Source organism: Crocodylus siamensis, chromosome 3, assembly GCF_052110815.1.
Source record: "Crocodylus siamensis isolate JL-2025a chromosome 3, ASM5211081v1, whole genome shotgun sequence".
Lineage (NCBI taxonomy): Eukaryota > Metazoa > Chordata > Crocodylia > Crocodylidae > Crocodylus > Crocodylus siamensis.
This window is the reverse complement of record NC_143397.1, coordinates 76,743,499-76,763,694: the sequence shown is the minus strand read 5'-3', so window position 1 is coordinate 76,763,694 and position 20,196 is coordinate 76,743,499. Positions and strand designations below refer to the sequence as shown.

The 20,196-nt window shown below is 44.9% G+C and overlaps 1 protein-coding gene across 1 annotated transcript in view; it reads right to left on the bottom strand.

Annotated features, from left to right (window-relative positions):
* SHC3 (SHC adaptor protein 3) overlaps nt 1-20,196 on the bottom strand; it is a 92,535-nt gene that overhangs the window by 1,349 nt on the left and 70,990 nt on the right. Inside the window, exons 8-11 of the mRNA XM_090038555.1 lie at nt 17,449-17,602; nt 13,476-13,572; nt 12,240-12,434; nt 5,518-5,813 (exon numbers count right to left, since the gene is read on the bottom strand). Coding sequence (XP_089894681.1) covers nt 5,518-5,813; nt 12,240-12,434; nt 13,476-13,572; nt 17,449-17,602 — 742 coding nt within the window. The remainder of the gene's footprint in view (nt 1-5,517; nt 5,814-12,239; nt 12,435-13,475; nt 13,573-17,448; nt 17,603-20,196) is intronic.

Sequence of the window (20,196 nt, the reverse complement as noted above, 5' to 3'; positions counted from 1 at the left end):
AGGCTCCAGTTACTTTTAACAAACTGAAAAATATTTGTTTTTTCAGTGAAACTCAATATTTTATGCCGGACATGTGGAATTTTTGGTTTTGTCAATTTTTTTCAATGAAACAAAACAAACTAAAAAAATGCTGACCAGCTTCAGTCCGAGCAGACTGAGTGACATAACACCCCTTCAGGATCCTCTTTGATTTCAACAGGGCCTGATATATACAATGTCCTCCATCATTTCTTCCTGAAAAGCCACTCAGCTCCAGGGAAGCATTCCAAATACAAAACCATATTCTGTATTTATCTGCATGTTTGTTCTGTACTGCATCATACCCACTTTGTCCCTTTGGGCTTAAACAGCTTCATAAAAAAGGAATCTGCTATTTGTCTAGCACTTTTCCAGACTTCTGTACTACTATCTTATTATATAAATGATCACAACCAAAACCAACTGGATGTAAAGAACATTAAGTTTACAAAGTCAAGCACTCTGAAGTTAGAAAATGCCAGAACTAAAGTAGCTTTTGTATGTATAGGCTATGATTCAGACTTTAATTATATGGTCATATGCTATTATTCCTAAAGGATCCCTCCCTTATTTGTTTGAACTGCTTTTTTTTTCCTCAAAGACTTATAATTTTCAGATTTTCACCCCTGCCCAACATAAAGCCCCTCTCCAGCCCAATATCAGGTCTTTGTTCCAAAGAAAGAAGTCTTACAGCTTCTGGATGAACAGTCTCTTAAGAATTTCTTTGACAATGGCAGAAACAACCCAACAACTTTTCCTTGAGAAATGAAAGAATAATTTCATTCTAAGGCAGACACCAAACCTGGAAAATTTCTCCCAAAATGGCTCTGGGGGAGATTGGGGGGCAGGCAGGGTCCATGGGGGGTTGCTGGGGTCTGGGAGGGTTTGGCAGGGTCTGGGAGGTGGGGGGGATTTCTCTCCCACCCCCCATGACCAGGGGCTCTGTATAGCCCTCTACCCCACACCAACAGACTAACAACCCCACCTCCCAGTGACCTAATCCTCCCCCAGCCTGATGACCCCTCCCCACAACTCAACTTACTTGCTCAGGTCCTGGCATTGGCAAACAGTAGCAAAACCAGCACCAAGAGATGCTTGTGGGATGGAGGCTTTGGCAGGCTTGGTGGTGGGGAGGGGATGCACTGGATGGTTCGCAGGGGGCCCATTGTCCATCTTGGGAGGAGGAGATGGGAGCTAAAATAGCCCCGTGTCAGACAGCGGGTAGGAAAAATGCAGCCCCAGGGCTTTTATAGCCCTGGGAACTGTACAGAAGTTCAGAACAGTTAGATTGGCCTAAAAATAGCCAACCGAATCTAAGTTAGGTCAATGTTGGAGGTAGGGTTAATTTAGATCAGGTAGGCCATTTTTAGACCAATATAGCCATCCTGAACTTCTGTATTATTCACACTTAGATCAACCTAACTAGTGTAAGGTCCATATCAGGGCCAGTTTTAATGTGATCTAACCTCCCCAAATGTCTGTACCTACCCTGTCTAGCTCAAGTAAAAGGATCCCATTTTGAAACAAAGCCCACCAGCCTCAGCAGCATTTACTTTTCAGACCTGACCCCCAAAAGGGCCGGTTTTCTTGAGTTTAAGGTAGGGTGTCAAAGGTACAGGCCACAGGCTAGATATGGCCTTCAGAGCCTTATCATCCAGACCATGGTGCATGGGTCTTAAACCAGTCCTGCATGCCGCATAGAGCATGTGCTGGCTCTAGCCCTGAACACTACATGAAGCATGTGGGGCTAGTTTGGGATACACGCTGCATGGACCACTTATGTCAGACTGGCCCTGCACATTGCATGTGGTGAGTGGGGCCAGTCTGTGAGCCCAATCCAGTTCATGGACTGGCTCGGTGCCCCTAATCCAGCCCACAGGGCTGAATAAGTTTGATATCTCTTTTTTTCTACACCACTGTGTCTAGTACTACTGCCATCACCCAATCTGAGATGCAAAGCCAGGCAGCCCCCTTTGAGTAGCCCTAAGCACATACTTTCTATTTCTATCAGGGTTCATGTGGCTGGCTCAGGGCTACACCAACGAGTCAATACTGCCTCATTTCCAGGATTTGGTACAACATATGTAGTCAGACCATGCATCTCAGAGCTTGGGCACTGCACAGAGACAGTGTAGACACGCACAAAGAAATGCAGACTGTGAAAAAATAGTCTCCCAAGGCTTGTAGTATGTTTGCATTTTGCTAGGCATGCTCATGACATGCTGCAAATGAGCTAGCGGGTCACAAGTTATAAGGCCAGCATTGTTAAGAACAATAGGCAAGCACTCCAAAGAGAGTGAGTTTTTCAAGTGGTGTGTAACTTTTGATTAGCACCTCCTTGACTAAGCAGTCCTTGAGACTATTAAGGGCTTTTATCATGACCAGCAAGCCAGAAAGCCAAGCTGACAGAGTACTGGAACAAGCCTGCCCCAGATGGACAGCCTTTCCAAACAGATGTGACTATTGACTCTTCACGGTTGATAAGTGTGATCACATCCCACCTTTGAAGGATATGGTCAAGCTTAGCCCTAGTTTTATAAAGTGTTTCAAACACAAAAACCACCCAATGGGCACATCTACACGTATGCATTTACTGCTCAGTAACTGAAATTACTGCACAGTACAGGTGCTCATCTACACGTACACACCCGTACTGCACAGCAAATATGGTGACTTATGCTGGCTTGAGCATAAATTAGATACCTGCATGATGCAGGTAGCAAATATATATCCAATTATTTACTATGCAGTAACACACATATAGACAGACACCTTACTGCACAGTAACATTGTGTGTGTGGACTGACTTGGGAAAACAAATTCTTCAATTCTTTAGTCCCAAAACAAACATAGAAAATGCTTGTTCTACTAATTTCTATAATGCATTAAGGATATAAATGACATGGCTTGTAGAGGACGGTATTAAAAAACAAAGTCTATTAACAGTGTTAATGCACTTTAATGCCTGCACGTGTAGATGCTGGCCTATTCCTGCCTATTGTGCAGTAAATTACTACACCGTAAATTTAAGCCAGCACACATATATGTGTAGACATGCCCACTGAAATGCTGCTTCAGTGCTGGAGCCCTCTTTGGGTGGAATCATGCCCAGTAGAGTTCATTTGTAAGACCCAGTCGATTAATGTCTGTGGAACATTTTGATGTCAATGGAGAGAATGTGCTCCAAGTCATGAGTGTTGTTGAGGGTAGGGAAAGCTGGTAATACTAATACATCTGTATAGTAAACAACATCCTTTCAGTGCACTGCCCCCATGCCTAAAATAGGAAGGCTTTTTCTATGTGGACATCTGGAATCTGACATGAGAATGTGAAGTATGAAATATGCTTTATAAGGTGCAAGGGAGGGAAGGATATACGTATGCTGAAAACTCTCCAGCTAGATAGTGACTTGGCTTGCTGTCCTCTGCATGGGCATAAGGAGCCACATCTCCTTCTGAAGGAGTTATCCTAGCCTTGAAGTCCTTAGGAGTTACTGTGCTTTGTAACAGGTATGCTGGAAAGGTGATAAAAGGAACCTTGGCTCTACTGTCTATACTCACTGGACAGCCCAGTAGAACCAGTACAAGGGCGTGAGTGTTCCTGTTTACTATTATAAGCACAGACCTGGGGTGTCAAACATGTGGCCTGTGTTCTCCAGCCTCTGGGGCTCCTAGTGGGCCCAGGACTTCAGGGCCAGGGCCAGTGTGGGATGAGACCTGCCACATAATTTGGGGCTATGGAGCCTCTTTGGAGGTGGCCTTTGGTGGCAGGGAGGCAAGCAGTGGCTATCGTTTTCAAACTGTGTTCTGTGGAAGCCCAGCATTCTGCGAGAGGTCATCAGCCTAAGGGTTATCATGAGTTTGAGACTTCTGGCACTGACCAATAGCAAACCATTACTCGCGTCCTCCCAAGCTAAAGAGGAAGGAGACTATCCTTTTGAACTCAAGGGCACATTACAAATGGGTTCACAAATGGAGGGAAGGGATGCAAGAAGTACTGTCGCAGGGAAAAGGAGTGGAAAGATGTGGGTTTATACTCTCTCCCTGTACCAACCAGCAGAATTGCCTAGGCATGGAGGAGTGGCACTGGCCATGTACTTCCTATTCCAGAGTATAGCTGGCTCATTGCATCTCTGCACAAGCCAGATAACAGTCCCGTAAGGATACAATAGATCCCTACTATTAAAATCTCACAGCACCCCTCTAAGACAATTATTTGCATGTTAAGTGAAGATAAAGGCCTTCTTCAGGAATCACAGAATTGCTGGAAAACCTTCAGCCTGTAAGTAAAAGAGACATATCTCTAGTTAACACACAGTCCTGCTAGCTTGTTGAAAACGATGGAACACAAGTAGTCAGAGACTACTGCAGCTGTAAAAACCAAACATTAAAATATTCCTTCACTGCCCTCCTGTGGCCAATACAACTACAGCATAGGCAATAATCCTCTCTAGTCAAAGCTTTGTGATCTCTAGACCAATGGTTCTCAACCTTTTTAGATTCAAGGCACCCCTCCATAACTTTTTTCCACTGAGCTGTACCCCATATAAAAATGAATTTATTCTTATAGGGCCAGTAAGGGCCCTTATCTTCTCACTGGAATCTGCATATCTTGCTTAGCTCCTCTCTCCCTATAACACTTTTTAAAAGCTGCTGTGTTACCCTAGTTGGGAATCACTCCTCTAGACCCCAGATTTAACCTCAGTGACCTTATGCCAGTTTCTCAGTTTAAGTCAGTTAGTGCAGCCAGACGTGGCCTCATGGATGTATATAACACGTGCCAATTTTTGACAGGTATCAGTTGCTCTGACACCTGCTTTTAAACTAGTCTCATATGGAGGAGTAGTTGGTTGGTTAGGCACTATTAATACACGACTGACATATATTGCAACACACGAGATGCTTTGAGTCACCAAACTGAGACACATCAACAAACTTAATACAGCAGCTGCAAAAATACCAAAGCTCAGTGTACTTGCCCAGCTCTGGCTTCTTTATGTGGCTCCATTGCTAGAAAGCCCAAGTCACCAGCTGAGGGAGTCCTGAGGTGCTAGAGAGAATTGTTGTGTGCCAGTTTCCTCTTAGCCCAACTTTAGAAAACATCATGGCCAGGCTGGCCCTGTGCCCTGACAATCATCATTTATCAGAATGGCATGTTGTTACCTCGAGCACCACAGTGTAAGTAAAATCAGTGACAAGACTGTTTTAAGTGATTCAAGAAATTACCCAGCCACTGATTCAGGAAGTCATAAAAGTGTCTTGTCAGAGTTGACCACTGCACTACTTCTCCATTTCAACTTGAACTCAAGAAAAAATGATCTGAAGGTTGCCTTTACATGGATAATTCCTGCAGCAGTTCTTAACCAGACATCATAAACTGAGGCTTAGGTTTAAGTGATAGACACTTTATACATGCCTCTGATAATAATTAAGCATTGACAAAGGTAATCTTCTGCTTTACAGAACACTATTTTACTGTTATTGAGAAGTCAATACTTACAATTCCTTCTGGATCCACTAAAAGAAGATGTTTGGCTTGTCCGTTATGCATACCAGTCAGCACATAGGAACCTGGATTTGTAGTGCTTTTTCTGACCAAGAAGTCTCCACATTTCTTTAACAACTTTTCTGCTTCTTTCCTGCTCATCTCCCCTTGATACCAAGGTTCTGTACTTAGGTCTTCCATCATAGCGCAGTGAGCCGCTCTGGATAAAAGAGGACTGGTACATTCAACTGAAGTTGCCTTATTCAACACAGGCCCAGTAGTTTGATTCTTCAATGCATCTTCAAATGGTTCTGGTTACAGAGACAAGTGCAAATCATTCACAGGTAAACTGAATTACAAAATAGTATAAATCCAGCCATTTTAATCCCTTTTTTTTGTAATAGCTACTTCCATTTATCCTTAAGAAAAAACAAACATAGAAAATGCATGTTCTACTAATTTCTATAATGCATTAAGGATATAAATGATATGGTTTGTAGAGGAGGGTATTAAAAAACAAAGTCTATTTGGACTTGATCTTTTAAAAGGGAATAATGGCAAAGATCATGTATTTATAAACACCTGGCATTTGCATGTGCTGGAAGGGTTCAGAACCCTCCTTTTGTCTTGCCGCTTGCTTTGGGCAATTTAAGTTTTAATATCTGGCACAGTCTGAATAGTCAAGTATATTGCACTGATAGCTGCTGGAAAGGCACTTTGTGCCAGAAAGCTTATCTAATATTTCTCCCAACTGGACAGTTAGTCCAGCAAAGGATATAATCAAACTAACCTTTCTTTTTTTTTTCCAAAATACAGTTTTCTTTTAACAAGCATCCATCCTCCTGTTTAATCACTGTGATGAGCTCCTTATAAGTCTATATACTAGTGGATAATCTGCATTACCTAACCTGACCTTCATCCTAATGTGGGTTAACAGATTTTACCTTGTTTGAGATGACTGAGGGCAACACTGTGGGGAATGCCTTTTTCTAAACCAAAATGGTTTTGTCTAGACTAGGATTTAACCATGTGATGTTAGAGGTTCTAGTAGTTTAATACAGAAAATGTGGTGCATACTTTGAACTGTGCTAAACCAGTCTATGTAAAGCTTAGGTCCCCCCACCAGATTTTAGTTTGCCTGCCTAACACTTGTCAAAAAAAACATACACTGCTTTGTGTACATGAGACTTTTAAAAACACATTAGTAGCCTGGATCATCCAATGTGGTTTCTGAAAACTTAGCAATGAGGTTGTAAGGCATTTGCATTACAGTTCTCATTTGGCACCTCATCAGCTCAGGAAAATGCAACTTAACATCAGTCTGGGCTGGAAGAGTAGATGGATGCTGAGGCTGCAAGGCCTTTCTTCTCCTCATGGGCTTAATGGGGAATGAGTAGAAGGAGAAGTGTCTTAGTCCTTATTTACACCAAGAAAAATCTCATGGCCAGAAACAAGTTAGTAATATGTATTAATGATCAAAATGTCAAACAAGGCATAATACTTCATGGGATCATCCCTTCAGTTAACCAAGATCAGCTAGATTGCTCAGGCTCCAGAAGCAGTCTAGCCATGGTAGCACAAAGCTACATACAGGCTAATTTAACCTGCTTCTCAACAGAGTAAATCATCTGGTACAGAGCTTCATGCATAGGCAAACTACTCCTGGTACATAAACTGATTCATTTAAGGCTATCAGGTATCTCTCAACTGTACTTCAGTCTGCAGTAGAGATATCCCATTACACATTTTTTACAGTAACAAATTATGCTTAACATTGTGTTGGTTAACATATTTGTTAACAAGATGCTTTTTTTCCCAATGTAGACAAGCTTTTAATGGTGGACAGGGAGTACAGCTGCACATGATTCCCATTCTCATGTGTGAAGATGGAAGGATTCTGTACTTTTGGGCTGCATCCATATAAGATGCTTTATGCGAGATTAGAGCAAATTACTGCCCAGCAAGCACCACCATCTACATATGCAGGTGCTTACTGCGCAGTAATTTGCTCTAATAACAAGTAAATTTGCTATTTGTAAATGCAAAAAACAAAATTTCTTGTGATTACTTATTGTACCATACAGCATGTATAGACAGCCAACTGGGAACAAACTTGTTCCCAGTCAGCCAGACAGCAGAGGGTGGGAGATTGCTCCCTGCTCCTGGGAGTTGCCTTCTGCAGGGGCACCAGAGTCTAGGCAGAGACAATGTCCCTGCACCCCAGCAGCAAGGAAATCCTAGCCCCTGCTCCCCAGTTGTGATCACAGAGCACGGGCTGGGAAGATTGTTCCCAGCCCCTGCCAGGAGACAGCTGTTTCCTGGCCCTGTGCTCCCTGCCAACCCATGGGCTAGCACCCAAAGGGAGCCTAGAGCTGCCCCTGGCTGCTTCAGGGGGTCAGTATAGGACCAGAAGGATGGGAACCGACTGCTGCTAGGAGCAGCAGATCTGCTTTAACCTCTCTGCACATGTAGACACCTGGCCCTGGCTCCCCGACCAGGAAGAGAGGGCTTAGAAAGAGCCACAGAGGAGGAGCTGGTCTTGACCCCCTGCCCCCATCCACCAGTGGGCCAGCTAGCAGTGATCATGGGGCAGAGGGCTGGGACCTGGTAGGGAATGTATAATAAATATCCAATAAAGACCAGATGCAACAAGACCAGATGCCAACGGACCAAGGCACTTAAGGGGGCACTTAAGGGAGCCCACCCCTGCCCCAGCCCTGGCACAATCTGTGCGCAAGGCAAGAGCCCCCAAGGGCACACTTGCCTGCCTGTACACTAATGCCAGGAGCCTGGGCAACAAGCAGGACGAGCTCGTCCTCCTGCTCAGTGCAAAGAAATACGATGTCATTGACATAACAGAGACCTGGTGGGACTCCACCCATGACTGGACCACGGGTATAGAGGGCTATACCCTGTACAGGAGGGATCGTGTTGACAAAAGGGGCGGGGGTGTAGCTCTCTACGTGAAGAAAAGCTACATGTCCCTGCAAGCTGATGTTGGCGACCGGCATGGACAGCTGGAGACCCTCTGGGTAAAAATTCGTGGGGAATTTGGCACAGGGGACACAACGGTGGGAGTCTACTACAGACCTCCCACTCAAAGTCCCGAGCTTGACCAGGAGTTTGCCTGGGAACTGACTGAGGCCGCTTGCTCCAGGACCTTGGTTGTCATGGGTGACTTCAATTACCCGGACATCTCGTGGGAAGATCACTCAGCTAAATCTGAGCAGGCGCAAAGCTTTCTCTCGTGCGTGGATGACCTCTACCTGACTCAAGAAGTCTATGGGCCAACGAGAGGCAAAGCGCTGCTTGACCTGGTACTGGCTACGGGGGATGACCTAATCGGCGACCTAGTGATTGATAGGAAGTTGGGTGACAGCGACCACGAGCTGATCACCTTCACCATCTGCCGTAAAGCTGGCAAGTCAGTCAGCAACACAGAAGTCCTTGACTTCAGAAAAGCCGACTTTGATAAGCTCAAGAGGCTAGTTGGTCAGGCCCTCAGGGACCATGACCCCAGGGAGTTGGGAGTTCAAGAAGAGTGGTTGCTTCTCAAGGAAGCGATCCTCAGTGCACAAGCTAAATCTATTCCAACACGGAGGAAAGGCAGCAAGAAGGCACAGCAGCCCCCCTGGCTCTCCAGAGACCTAGCGGACCTACTGTGGCTAAAAAGGAAAGCCTACAAAGGATGGAGGATGGAATTCACCTCCAAGGAGGATTACGCCGCGCTGGTCCGGTCCTGCAGGGACCAAACCAGGAAAGCCAAGGCTGCAACTGAACTCCAACTAGCTTCAGACATCAAGGACAACAAAAAGTCCTTTTTCAGATATGTGGGGAGCCGGAGGAAAAGCAAGGGCAATATTGGACCCCTGCTAAACCAGATGGGGCAACTGACAACTGACGCCCAGGAAAAAGCCAACCTATTAAATAGGTACTTTGCGTCAGTCTTTCATCAGTCTCATGGGACGACCATGCCTGCTATGGGACAGGGAAATCTGGGTGAGGGGGATCCCCTACCCTCCGTCAATCTGACCTCGTGAAGGAACACCTTGAGAAGCTGGATACCTTCAAGTCAGCCCCCCCTGACAATCTGCACCCCAGGGTACTCAAGGAGCTGGCGAGCATCATAGCTCAGTCCCTGGCATGGATCTTTGAAAACTCCTGGCGCTCTGGTGTAGTGCCTGAAGACTGGAAGAAGGCCAATGTGGTGCCGATCTTCAAGAAAGGGAGGAGAGTGGATCCGGCTAACTACAGGCCCATTAGCCTGACTTCTATCCTGGGGAAGATCTTAGAAAAGTTTATTAAAGAGGCCATCCTTGATGGACTGGCCCAGGCTAACATTCTAAGGGATAGCCAGCATGGGTTTGTTGCGGGTAGGTCTTGTTTGACCAATCTCATTTCCTTCTATGACCAGGTGACCTATCACCTGGACAAGGGAGAAGAGCTTGATGTCATATATCTTGACTTCAAAAAAGCTTTTGATCTGGTATCCCATGATCACCTCTTGGCCAAACTGGCCAGTTGTGGCCTTGGCTCCACCACAATCTGCTGGCTGGGAAATTGGCTTCGTGGTCGGACCCAGAGGGTTGTGATTGATGGCAGTCACTCATCATGGTGCCCTGTGACCAGTGGGGTCCCTCAAGGCTCTGTCCTGGGACCCATACTGTTCAACATCTTCATTAACGACGTGGACATTGGAGTCAGGAGTGGACTGGCCAAGTTCGCCAATGACACCAAACTTTGGGGCAAAGCATCCACACCAGAAGATAGGCGGGTGATCCAGGCTGACCTGGACAAGCTCAGCAAATGGGCAGACGAGAACCTCATGGTGTTTAACACCGATAAATACAAGGTTCTGCACCTTGGGAAGAAAAACCTGCAGCACCCTTATAGGCTCGGCAGTGCTACGTTGGTTAGCACTACAGAAGAAAGAGACTTGGGGGTCATCATTGACCACAAGATGAACATGAGCCTGCAATGCGATGCTGCAGCTAGTAAAGCGACCAAAATGCTGGCGTGCATCCATAGATGCTTCTCGAGCAAATCCCGGGACGTCATTCTCCCCTTGTACTCGGCCTTGGTGAGGCCGCAGCTGGAGTACTGTGTCCAGTTTTGGGCTCCACAATTCAAAAAGGATGTGGAGAAGCTTGAGAGAGTCCAGAGGAGAGCCACGCGCATGATCAGAGGTCAGGAAAACAGATCTTACGATGACAGGCTGAGAGCCATGGGACTCTTTAGCCTGGAAAAGCGCAGGCTCAGGGGTGAGCTGATGGCCACCTATAAGTTTATCAGGGGTGACCACCAGGATCTGGGGGAACGTCTGTTCACCAGAGCACCCCAAGGGATGACGAGGTCGAACGGTCACAAACTCCTGCAAGACCGTTTCAGGCTGGACATAAGGAAGAATTTCTTTACTGTCCGAGCCCCCAAGGTCTGGAACAGTCTACCAGCGGAGGTGGTTCAAGCACCTACATTGAACACCTTCAAGAGTAAATTGGATGCTTATCTTGCTGGGATCCTATGACCCCAGCTGACTTCCTGCCCTTTGGGCAGGGGGCTGGACTCGATGATCTCCCGAGGTCACTTCCAGCCCTAATGTCTATGAAAATATCTATGAAAAAATATGAAAAACAAAGGAAGTGGTAGAGAGTGCATCCTATGCGTGGGATGGGTCATATGGTTTATTTTGTCCTTCCAAAACCAACCTGCCAAAAGTTTTATGGCAACTGACACAAACAAAGTTCCAACCAGCTCTGTTAGGAAAGTTCTGTGGATATTGATCCAATGTAATTGTATACATGTTCATTTACAAAAAAAATGTATGGTTGTTATAGCTTGAGCTAAATGAATTCAGTTAATTCAATTGAAATAAGTGAATGAAATAAGCCCTGTGCCAGCAATTGTTTAAAGACAGAAAAGAAGGCTAGTGTTAAACAAAATAACTCCCCTCTTGCCACTGCTAAATGTGCTGTGCTCACAGTTGTGTAGCACTAAGATCACTAGATACCAGCAAGTACATTCCAAAAAATATGTGATCAATATTTATGCCATTATTTGAAAAAAGAATAGTTTTGATTTTTTTTTCATAGACGGTAAGGCTGGAAGGGACCTTGGCAGATCATCGGGTCCAGCCCCCTGCACCAAGCAGGAAAGACAACTGGGGTCAAATGACCGAAGCAAGGTGTCCATTAAGTCAAGTTATTATATTGATTTTGCTAACACTGACTTCAAAGCTGAAAAATAGGGCAAGATAAACCGTATGACCCATCCCAGGCATAGGATGCATTATTCAGCGGTCCGATGTCTCCCCCATTTCCTTTATTGCACCTGGTCTTCATTGGATATTTATTATATATTCCCTACCATTCCAGCCCATCAGGAGGTGACCAGGAGCAGAGCCAAGTCTCTGCAAATTCCCACATTTGTGTGACCATCTGCATGGGTAGGTAGGATGCAGCAGCTCTGTTGAGCCTGCTTTCCCTCCCACTCTGCTACCCAGGATGTAAGGGAGTAAACAGGCCCCTTATTGCACAAGACAAGTCTCCATCTGGTCTGTAGCAGGTGGTTGACACACACTAGTTTCAAAACTATCAGCACTCCTATTTTTTAACTCAAAAAATTACCATCATTAATTCAAACAGTTTTAGGAGTGAATAATTGGTGATTCTTTGGGGCCAAAATAACAGACTCATTATGCAGAATCTATATTTAGAAAAGAGATTTTAAAAGGAACTTACTCATATCAAACAGATCTTTTCTTGGACTGCTCTCTTTGGTACAGTCTGTTGTGGCATTGAACATGCTTTCAGCATCAGACTGAAGCGCCAGTAGAGCTTCCATATTTATATGCTGGGTGTTCACATAAGTTGGTACCTCTCCTGTGGGGGTAAAATGGGTTTTCCCTTCTGGCACGCCGTAAATGTCCAGGGACCCTGGAAAATTCAAGAGTCTTATCCCCAAGTCTTTCTCTAATTAGGCTTGTGAAAGGATAAAGCAGCATTGTTTAGAAAAATCTTAGAAGGGATCGATAACAAAACTGCAGACTCAACATCGTATAGAAAGTTTGCAGCCATTTTTAGTTACGAAGAAAAGTGAATTTTAAACTTAAATTTTTGCTCAAACTAAATTATACATTTGATTATAATCTTCAAAACTCATGCTGTGTTTGTTAGTTATTCAAATCAAGGAACTGAAATAAAACCAGGTGACTTAGCTGTACAAGTAATATGGCATACTTTTCTTAAAATATCTGCAAAGCCACCACAAAGTCATCAAATGAGGAGAAGGCAATCAGGACTCATAGTCGAGATGATATCTTTTATTAGACCAACAATTTCTTTAACATTTTCTGAAGACATTTTCAAAAAAATGTTCAACCGTAAGCACATTTCAAAATGCTATACTTTTCTCATAAATATCTCACCAATAATAAAACCCAGAATTTTAAACAATAAATTAATTATAAAAAATTTGCTCAGCTCATACACGGGGGCACACACATACACACACTCAGATGCACACACACCTGAGTGTACATTTTCAGAAATTACTACTGATATTGCTTCTATTTGGGGAAGCCAGCATGAAACACCTGTATGAGGTCAGATTTTCAAAAAGTACTGACTTCCTTTTTAGAAATGAGGTTCTTTTAAGGCCAGGTTGAGCTGCCAACAATTAATGCATTTTGAAAACATAGGCTTTTCCATGCTTGTGTGTGTATGTGTTTTTGTGCATGTCCGTATTTCATAATTACATTGGATTTAGGTTTGCAGTGCTGTTTATCCAATGCCTTTCACCACCACACACTCTGAAATTCACCTTAAGGTGGGAGCAAACCTACCAATTTAGTACAGTTCACTGCTGCAAGACCTATATGTAGCAGACTCACACTGTGGGCCCACAGTGTCAACACAGATGCAACTACACAGTTGGGGCCAATATGAGTAATATGATTATTATAAAATATAGCTCACCTTGTTTAAGAGGTGCATGAGGCCAGTCTTCACTGAATTTGTCTCCTAAATGTCGACTCTGGTAGTACATTTGTTCTCTTCCTGCAGCTGTGGCAGACTGTAGTGCACACACACAAAAACATGCTTCAGCAACCTTTTCTTTTAAATGGGTGTGCTGCAGTGTCAGGTAGTTCTGATGAATTCTCAGGATGTGTTCCACTTACACACGGCTTCTTTAAATTTCTTGTGGGTGAAATTTTGATTGAACATTCTTTGTTGAGTGTGTTTGTGTCAAGCTAGGTAAATAATTGGTGTGTGAGTACTTAACTCCTTTCTGTTTATATTAACCCCTGCCATCCTAAAAAGGCACATCAACTTCTCCAGTGTAGTCATCTTTACTTGAGCAAACTCTGACAGTATATTGATCTCAATGGATTTTTTTACAGAAAACAGATGGTGTGGAATGCTCAAAAATTCAAGTGTTTCAATAGTTTTGAGTCACTGGTACCTAACGACTCTATGTTGAGGAGAAGGCTCTCTCCAGATAGCATAAATCTGGGAATTAAACAGAGGTATACTGGCAATAGAACAACCTTTGGCTATGATCCTGAAAGTTGTTCCACACACGGTCTGACTATGCTGCAGTCAAAGGTGTGACTGAAGTGATTATCCTCCTCTATTCAACACCGGTGAGGCCACATCTGAGTACTGTGTTCAGTTTTGGGCCCCACCACTACAAAAAGGATGTGGACAAATTGGAAAGAGTCCAGCAGAAGGTGACAAAAATGATGAGAGGGCTGGGGGACATGACTTAGGAGGGAGGACTGGGGGAACTGGGCTTATTTAGTCTAAAGAGGAGACTGAGAGGAGACTTAATAGCAGTTTTCAACTACCTGAAGTGGAGTTTGAAAGAAGATGGAGCTAAACTGTTGTCAGTGGTGGCAGATGAGAGAACAAGGAGAAATGGTCTCAAGTTGCAGCAAAGGAAGTTTAGGTTAGATATTAGGAAGGATTTTCTCACTAGTAGTAAAACACTGAAACAGATGTGGCAGAAGCTCCATCCTTGGGGGGGTTTCAAAACCTGTCTGGACAAAGCTTTGGCTGAGATGATCTAGTTGGGGCTGGTCCTGCTTTGAGAAGGGTTTGGACTAGATGACCTCCTGCAGCCCCTTCCAACCCTAACTTTCTATGGTTCTATGAAACTTATTTAGATATATCCAAGCTAGCTAGAGCAGTATAACAGCAGCAGTCAATGGGTTGCAGAAACCACCCAAGAACTTGGGTAAATACTTGCAGGCTAGTCCACGCTGATCTCTGGTTTGCCATGGCTACACTGGTTGCAACACCTGAGCTGGCTAATTAGAGCTAGCTCAGGTAGGTATACCTGACTGCAGCTAGAGCTTTGACTGTAGTGTTGACTTACGGAGGCAAGTATTTTGACTTTTTTATTTTGACACCACCTGATTAGGGCAACCTTCTTTTACCAGGCTGGGGAACTCCCTTTTCACCAGTGCAGAGGCAGAAGTCATTATTGCAGGAGTCATTATTGATGCCAAAATGAACATGGGCTGACAGCGTGGGGATGCAGTCAGGAAGGCCAACCATACCTTGTCATGCATCTACAGATGCATCTCAAGCAGATCCAAGGAGGTGATCTTCCCCCTCTATGCAACACTGGTCAAGCTGCAGTTGGAGTACTGCATCCAGTTCTGGGCACCGCACTTCAGGAGGGATGTGGACAACATGGAGAGGGTCCAGAGGAGGGCCACGCACATGATCAGGGAGCAGCAGGGCAGGCCCTACGAGGAGAGGCTACAGGACCTGAACCTGTTCAGCCACCACAAGAGGAGACTGAGCGGGGATCTAGTGACCTGTTACAAACTAGTCAGAGGGGACCAGCAGGCATTGGGGGAGTCCCTGTTCCCCCAAGCACTACCAGGAGTGACCAGGAATAACAGTCACAAGCTGGCAGAGGGTAGATTTAGGCTAGATATCAGGAGGCGCTACTTCATGGTCAGGGCAGCTAGCCAAGCTGGCTCCTACCCTGGGGGTCTTTAAGAGGAGGCTGGATGAACACCTTGCCAGGGTTGTTTGACCCCAGTACTATTTCCTGCCATAGCAAGGAGTCAGACTTGATCTGCTCAGGTCCCTTCCAACTCTACCAACTATGAAACTATTAAACCTGCTGAGGCCCACTAAAATCAATGAGGTTTCATTTAGTTGCAGGAAATAGTACTTACAGATCAACTTAAAGAGCCATAGTCTATAAGCATTACCCTTGGATGTGGGTCCAAGAACAGCACAATTGAATCAGGAAGCAAATGATATTCTTGCCCTCTTAACCATGTATACAGACAATAACAGACAGACGCTTTGGGTGCTGATTCGATTCAGAGGAGATTTGGCCTGATTCGGTGGCCAAATGTCCAAATCCGAATCAAATCAAATCAGGAGACCAATAAAAAGGCCTGAATTGATTTGAAGCTCTCCGAATTGGACCTGGACTCTGTGCCAGAAGTGGGGGAGGGGGCTGGCAGAGGGGCGAGGAACCATGGAAGGACCCCCACCAGACCCCATCCCCTGCCTGCTCCCCCAGCCCCTCTGAGTGTCCCCGGACTCCCGCCTACTTTCCCAGCTCCCCCTCCCCTCCGCATGGCTGCCCCGCTCAGCCTCAGCTCCCAGTTCCTTAAGAAGAAAAAAAAAAGCTCCCACTCACCTGCTGCTGCCAGAAGAGGGGCGATCCCCACTGCCCCCAACTGCCCCATGCTGGGCAGGGGGTTCTGCTAGGAGCCCCCATCCCCGCCCACTCTTCCAGTCCCTCCAATAGCTGCCCTGCCTGGTCCCAGCTCCCAGTTCTTTAAAAAAAAAAAGTGTAGCCACCAGTGCTTCTGGAAGCTCATGGCAGAGCCCCCCATGCAGCACAGGGCAGTGGAAGGCAGTGGGGATCGCTGTCCCCCACCCAGCAGGAGCTGGTGAGTGCGGGGCTTTTTTATTTTATTTTTTTTAAGAGCCAGGAGCTGGGGCTGGGAGAGTGGGCAGGGGATGGGGGCTCGTGACAGATCCCCCCACACAGCACGGGGCAGTGGGGGGCAGCAGGGATTGCCTCCCACACCCCACCTGGCAGTAGTTTGTGAGTGCAGGGTGGTTTTTTTTAAAGAGCTGGGAGGCTGGGGCTGGGTGGGGCAGCCATCGACAAAGCTGGGAGAGCAGGCAGAGGATGGGGCCTGTTTGATTCAGAGATTCGGCGGCAGCCAAATCTCTGAATCAGATTTGGCTGTATCAATTCGGGACAGTGATTTGAATCACTGGATCAAAGCACTGTCCCACGAATCAGCCGAATCCAAAGCAAATACTAGCCACTTCGCATAGGCCTACTGGTAATAAGGCTCAAAGACTCTGTTAAAAGGGCACTTTGTTGTTATAGCTCTCGTTAACTGCACAGGGCTACATTCTCATTTTTGTGGGCAAGAAGATGTTGAGGGGAGCCAAAAGAAGTGTATATCTGCTGGCAGACTGACTCAGGAAAGACTGGGACCAATGCACTTAGCATCACTCCTATTAAGGACTTTTGCATCTGTGTATTAACAAGGACTAGGGACCATATCATTCCTGCCTAGTGAGCCACCCAGTAATAGGATAGTCAACAAATGGTAGCCAGAGACATATCCCACTAGCATGTGAGGGTCTAGAAAGCTATGGTTTTGACTGTCTGCTAGATTTTGAGAGGAGGTCATCTGCAACCTCTGCTTCACCATGTGTCCAGCAGGATAAGCCAAAATTTAACTTGTAAACAACAAACCATGTTTCATCTCTTATTCAAGTCAAGGAATGAATGTGATGCCACAACAGATAAGCTGCAACAAAAGAAGCCAGCTGTACATGAAAAGTGCAAGATACATCACATCTTCAGAGTATAAACCTGAAAATATACACTGCTTTCAAATTTTGATTGCTTACCCTGACTATGAAACTGAACAGCTAATGAATCACTGACCTGAGCAGTGTCTGCCACGTTAGGAAGCCTGGATTTGAGTCTGGCATCAATAAAACCCCCAGTAGGGGGCATTTTATTAGGAATGCTGTTGTAATAAGGATGTTCCATTGCTTCCCCCTCTTCCTCCATCCAAGGCTTATCAAAACTCTGCATCCTGTAAAAAACAATGGCTTTGCTTCTCATTTCTGCTTAGAAGAGCACTTGCAACATTGTAGAATGGTCTAAAATGGGACAATTATTACTCAGCTCGTTGTCAGTGACATCAGTAAGATATCAAGCAGCTGCCCACCTCTGTTTATGGACCTGGTCTAAAGCCCACTGAACCTGATGGAAGCCTTTGCATTGACTTTAGTAGGCTTTGTATCAAACCTTATATTTCCCTAATAATAAACATGGTCAAACAATTTCCACCTCTGGTATTTAAGTTTACTGTGGCATTTGTAATATTTTTGATTGTTTGGTTGATTTATTAAAATTCATATTTCATGATATCTTAAAACTAATCAAAATAACAGTAAATCAGGCAAGACTCCTGTGAAGTCAACCGGCTTGAGCCTGTGAACCAGTAAAATAATGATACCACTTTACGAGGTTTGGGGGACTTACCACTCATAAGCATGCATTAACTTCTGTAACTGTTGTTTGTGTCCTCTCCTATCCTACAGCATATAAAGCTAACTCAAGGCAGTTTATACCAGTATGAAACAGCTACTAAATTTTCCTTTTTTGTAGAACAGAATAGGCACACAAAAAAGTTATAGCAAATTATCAAGAAATACATCCCCTTTTTTCTTTGGGTATAATTGTCCGTACCCTGAAACACTATTTCATTCCACCAAATACAATTACTTAAGCCAACAAAGAAGAAGAATATGATGCTTTCCTTTCAGAATACTGGCATTTTATATTCATAATATTCTCCCCATTCCCTGGCATAATTTAGGAGACAGGGTGCATAGCTTTTGGATTTACACTACTATAGATGAGCTCAAAATGGAATTTTCAGGGTGCTTAGGCCAAAATTCTGCATGATAAATTTCAATCATAGCCTACAGCAGAAAAGGCTTACTCAAAAGGGAACCAAAGAATACCCCCCTCTTTGCAAATATCTAAACGTATAGTGTTTTCATCTTCTAAATGTGGATGCATGTGTTATCCTGTTCCAGTAGGTCCAATTTCTTTAAAAATTCTGACCATTGCTAATATTGGCAATGACAAAATTATGTTGCAAATCCAGGCATTAGCAATGTTGAGAATTCAGGCATTGTGCCTTTACTAGCTGCTGTACATCTTTGTATCACCATTCAGAGCAACCTTGAGGTTCTCAATATTGTTGTTCCCAGTAGACTTGTTATTCTGTTAACACGATGGAAAAAGTTTCTAAAACGCTATGAGGAAACAGAGACTGAGGTCAGGGAAAGGGACCTGAAAATCTTTACGGAGCATGAGCCATCACTAGGGACCGACTGAAATCGCAGTTTCATAGATTTAGCAAAATCCAGTGTTCCCCACAAAAGCAGGCAATGGCCATGAAATCCACAGGAAAAAAAGAAAACTTACTGAAAATAAAACACTGGGTCCCCAGAGGGAGCTAGCAGTCTTTGGGGATCTGCAGCAGCCTGCTGGTGGTGGGAAGAGGGGGCAGGAGAGAGGGGGGAGGGACAAGGGGGGACTTCCCACTTGAGGGGCTGCCAGCAAGATGGCTGCCATCCCCACCCCTCACCACTGATGGTTGTGAGGGCTGCCTGTCATTTGGCTTGGGGCCACATAATGGACAGCCTTCACAGCCAATCAGCAGTGAAAAGCAGGGTCACCAGAGTACTTTGGCCAATCAGAGGGATTGGGGACCCCATCACAATTCTCCATAAAATGGCTGCCAGACCCCACATTCTGACCACGAAATCAGTGGACAGCTGTCTTGAATTCAGTAGGTCCCTAACCATTGGACCTGTGTAAATAGGGAAGTATTTGATTCAGATTTGGATTTGGATGATTCAGAGGACAGTGATTCGATTCAGAGATTTGGATCACCATCCTGAATTGATCTGTCTGAATCAGCTTTGGAAGATTCAGCGCTGATTCAGAGAAATTCAGCTGCCTGTTTAGTCTATGACCAAATCTCCGAATTGGCCAAATCTTTTCCGAAACTTCTGCAAATCGATTCAGATGCTTCGAATCAATTCAGGGCTTTTATTTGGTCTCCTGATTCAATTTGGATTTGGAGATTTGGTCCCTGAATCAGGCTGAATCTCATCTGAATTGAATCTGCTACTGAAGCTGCACATGGCCCTACTAAACATTATTCTCTGGATAGGAGAAAAACCTAGTTTGCTTAGTTTAATAATGCTACCAAGGTTTTCCTCCACTTGGTCCTTCTGCTTGTGCTCCTCTTCATGGGAGGGACCGCCCAGTTTTTCTCAATGTATTCATTTGTAGAAATCATGCTTCTTTCCAATGGATATCAAATAATGGATTGGAGGTATGATGGAGCAGCTTCAGTGCTCCATCACTTAAAGGGCCAGAGTAGCCAGCCACCAGGTGTCTGACGAGGGTGGCCATTTTGGTAGAGCTCTGATATAAAAGCAGGACAATCTGTGTGGCAGGCCCAAGGAGGCTACATTGGGTTGGGCTAATCCTGGAACACCTGGGAAGTAAGGGTGGGGCTATAGGGAAGGAGGAGATATCATTGGTCCTGGCCATGACCTGAAACTGTACCCTGACAGGATAGGGAGGCCTAGTGGTCCTGCC